Source organism: Psammomys obesus, unplaced genomic scaffold (assembly GCF_907164565.1).
Source record: "Psammomys obesus unplaced genomic scaffold, mPsaObe1.curated_primary_1811, whole genome shotgun sequence".
NCBI classification, from domain to species: Eukaryota; Metazoa; Chordata; class Mammalia; order Rodentia; family Muridae; genus Psammomys; species Psammomys obesus.
Window position 1 is genome coordinate 8,901,022 of NW_026595981.1, and position 3,450 is coordinate 8,904,471.

At 44.8% G+C, this 3,450-nt stretch overlaps 1 protein-coding gene across 1 annotated transcript; it reads left to right on the forward strand.

Annotated features, from left to right (window-relative positions):
- Positions 1 to 746: 746 nt before the first annotated feature.
- LOC129686410 (C-C motif chemokine 4) lies at positions 747 to 2,337 on the forward strand. The gene is made up of 3 exons (XM_055620372.1): positions 747 to 875; positions 1,393 to 1,507; positions 2,061 to 2,337. Exons 1-3 carry the CDS (start codon positions 800 to 802, stop codon positions 2,146 to 2,148), a joined length of 279 nt encoding a protein of 92 aa, XP_055476347.1. The 5' UTR covers positions 747 to 799; the 3' UTR covers positions 2,149 to 2,337.
- Positions 2,338 to 3,450: the final 1,113 nt, after the last annotated feature.

Genomic DNA, 3,450 nt, shown 5'->3' on the forward strand with positions numbered 1-3,450 from the left:
TAGGGACTGGCTAGGTTGGCTACACGTTCTGTCTGCAGCAAACACTATTGCTAGGTATCAATCCTTAGTTGCACTAGACCATTCTTTGTCTGGGTCTTCCAAACTTGGTTTCTTTCTCTGCTTCTCTTATCATTCCAATAAAATATCCTGAAATCTCTGTTTTTTTTTCTTTTTTTTTTTTTTTTTTTCTATTCCTTCCTTGTTCTTGATAGGCTAAACCAACCCTTCTGAATGATGCTCATGGTATTTTTGTGTGTGGAAGAATCTAGAGAGGCCAATGTGTTTTCTCGTGTGGTCACACCCATATGGTTTTTTTCTTCCGGAGACCACAGCCAACCTGGAAAGATTGATGTGAAGGCTCCGCTGCCTGAAGGTACCCACCACTAACTGCACTGAGTTCTTATCCACAAGCCCTTGCTAGAAGGTGTGAACATTGCGTCCTTCCTCTTGGGTTCACAACCACCTCCTCCCACCTCAGTCACTATCGCTGGTGTACCACTTCCCCCTCCAGCATGCACCCCGCTCCTCCCCTCCATCTCTCTCTTTTCTCTTCCGTGATGTCACTGCTGGGGAAAGACAATCTGAGGAACTCCTCACTTTCTGCCAACTTCAGTTTCTTTCTCGATGCCATTACATCATCTTTACTCATGAAATTCCGTTTTCCTGCACCCCTGCCCCAAGCCCCAGAGTCCCTATAAAGAGGGGTTCCCAACTCAGATCAGCACAACACTCAGCCAGATTCTGACGCTTCTGGGCTCTGCAGGCTCAGCTCTCTGCAAACCTCTCCCCCAGCGACGCCATGAAGCTCTGCGTGTCTACCCTCTCTCTCCTCCTGCTTGGGGCTGCCTTCTGCGCTCCAGGGCTCTCAGCACCAAGTAAGTTGACCCTTCCACTGCTGCCTCAAGCACCAGTGGGTCTGGTTTTCCAGCTGGGGTCAGCCTAACAGTAAGGTTTGGGGAGGGAGACAAAGGGGAGGAGGGGAGATTCCCAAGTCTGCTGTTAAATATAGTCTACCAGACATTTATTAATATTTAGGCTCCAGTTTCTTCAAGAATTAACAACCAACAGAGGGAAGTGGTGGGCTGCAAGCCAGATACTGAATCAGCTTTCTCTCTGGCTTAAGCTTGTTTGTCTCTATGCCTTGATTTCCCCACCTGCAACATGAAGGAATTGAGAAGTGTTCTGATTCTCAATCCAGTTTCAATCATCTAGAATTTTTTTCCCTTTTCTTTGAGGACTGTCTTTTTAGAGTAAAAATCTCATTCTGGGTGGATGACCATGGATTCAAGGGACCATGTTTTGGGTTCTAGTAGGCAATAGGAATGCTCAATGATGATCTATAATGAACAGTGCCAGGCACAGTTTTGACCTTACCCTTACTTTTCCTCCTAGTGGGCTCTGACCCTCCTACTTCCTGTTGCTTCTCTTACACCTCTTGGAAGCTTCCTCGCACATTTGTGGTAGATTACTATGAGACCAGCAGCCTTTGCTCCAAGCCAGCTGTGGTGTAAGTATACGTTAGCATGAGAACAAGACTCAAAAAGTCTGGGCTCATTTGAAAAGGTTAATAACAGAGGGGAGTCAGTTCTAAGGGTTGAAGCTCTGCCAAAGAACAGTGAGGTCATGAGGTAATTTTTTCAGTTCCGATAGTGGCTGGACGGTCAATGAAGGGTGGGGGGTAAAAAGTGGGGCTCTTGGGAAGATATCCACAAGCTATGAAACTAGAAACAGAATGATGTATACTATATAGACAGATTGCTTAAACTATGCTAGCAAAGCATGTAGAAAGGCCATTTCAAGGAGCAATGAAAAATTGAGAGAAATTTATATTGATTATAAAGCTCATCGATTCCTATAGGGAAACCCTGGGTCCACAGCTACTCCCATGCATCAGAGTTACAGGGAATCTAAGTGTCAAGGTCATCCAGGAAGAATCCCATCTACCATGGCTGCCCGTTCAAGCAATGGTCAAGCAGAGAGATTTTGTGCTTAGCACAGGCGAAGGTAGATGTTCTCTAAGGTTCCAAGGGATTCTCATCTATCTTCTCCTTCTTCTACAGATTCCTGACCAGAAAAGGCAGGCAAGTCTGCGCTGATCCCAGCGAACCCTGGGTCAACGAGTATGTGAATGACTTGGAGTTGAACTGAGCTGCTCCAGGCTCAGGACAGGAGCAACCTCTTCAGGAAAAACCTCCCAAGTCCTGGAACTTCTCATTAAGAAGAACCTTGCTCCTTACATTCAGAATTTACGTCCCATTTCTTAATTTAAATCTTTATGTAGACTTTGTTATTTTATTTGGTATTATTTCTGTTATTTATGTTTAGTGAAAGGACATGTGTCTCCCATGGAGATGGTCCGCCTTTGCTGTTCCTCTGTTACTGTGGGTTTGATCATATAACTGATTTGATGCATTTTCATAATAAATCTTTCTTTGAAATACAGTTACGATTTTAACTGGATCTTGATTGGGGTTGAAACTTCCTGGTGCTATTAGGTATAAATTACAGTTTGCAAAAGCAGTGAGAATAAGTAAATACCAAGACCTCAGCATGTCCTGTTGGCTACATGCTCTCAAAAATTTCTCAAATTTGGGAATGTTAACACCAGTATGAGGTGGGGACTGGCATCTACAATTACACAAATCAAGAAACAGGGACAGAGAGAGAAGGGGTTTTCCGAGGCTTGTAGATTTGCTTGGGAAGCATCGTGAAAGAATGATCCGGAGAGACAATGTTGTCCCTTAAGGTTATTAGAATGACATTCTGGGGGGGGGGGGAACTGTGACTAGGGGCAATGGCGCAATATGGAGGGAAAGGATGTGGTTCAGTCAGAAAGGGGATAAGGTTTTCTGAAATTCATGTTTGCTCCTGGGTCAGCAATTTAAACCACAAAGTAAATGAGACAACAAAAGCCAAAGTGTCTGGTTTGGCTCTAAAATGTCATGTGCCTAAGCCATGTCTACTTAATAATTCTCAGCCATAACTTTTCATCGGTCGGAGAGAACAGTAGAATAAGATGAGTCTAATCAATGGTTCTTAGACTCACAGTGTGTTGAAACTGGGAAAGTAATCCTTGGGCCAACTGGTCTACCTCTCATTTTGTGGCAACAGAGGCTAAAGATTGGGAAATAACTCGCCAAATGCCACTTAGTGTAAGGCACAGCAGCACTGCAGCTGATGCCAACACATAGGTCAGTGCCCTTACTGGGTATCTTTTCTGGTGACACACTTCTGTGGTCCTCAAAGGGAGTATCCTCTGAGTACCACAGACAAGGAGAAGATGGCCCTGAAAGCCATGTCAGCCTTGCCTCTGTATAAAAATGAATCTGGACCTTCTCCTCTGAGCCTGCAAACACAGCCCCCTTTCTTTTCCCATCAGCTACTCCTAGCATCCCAGATGCTGCATAGAAATGGTCCTAAAGCAGGTCTGAGGGGCTGACAGCAAGAACG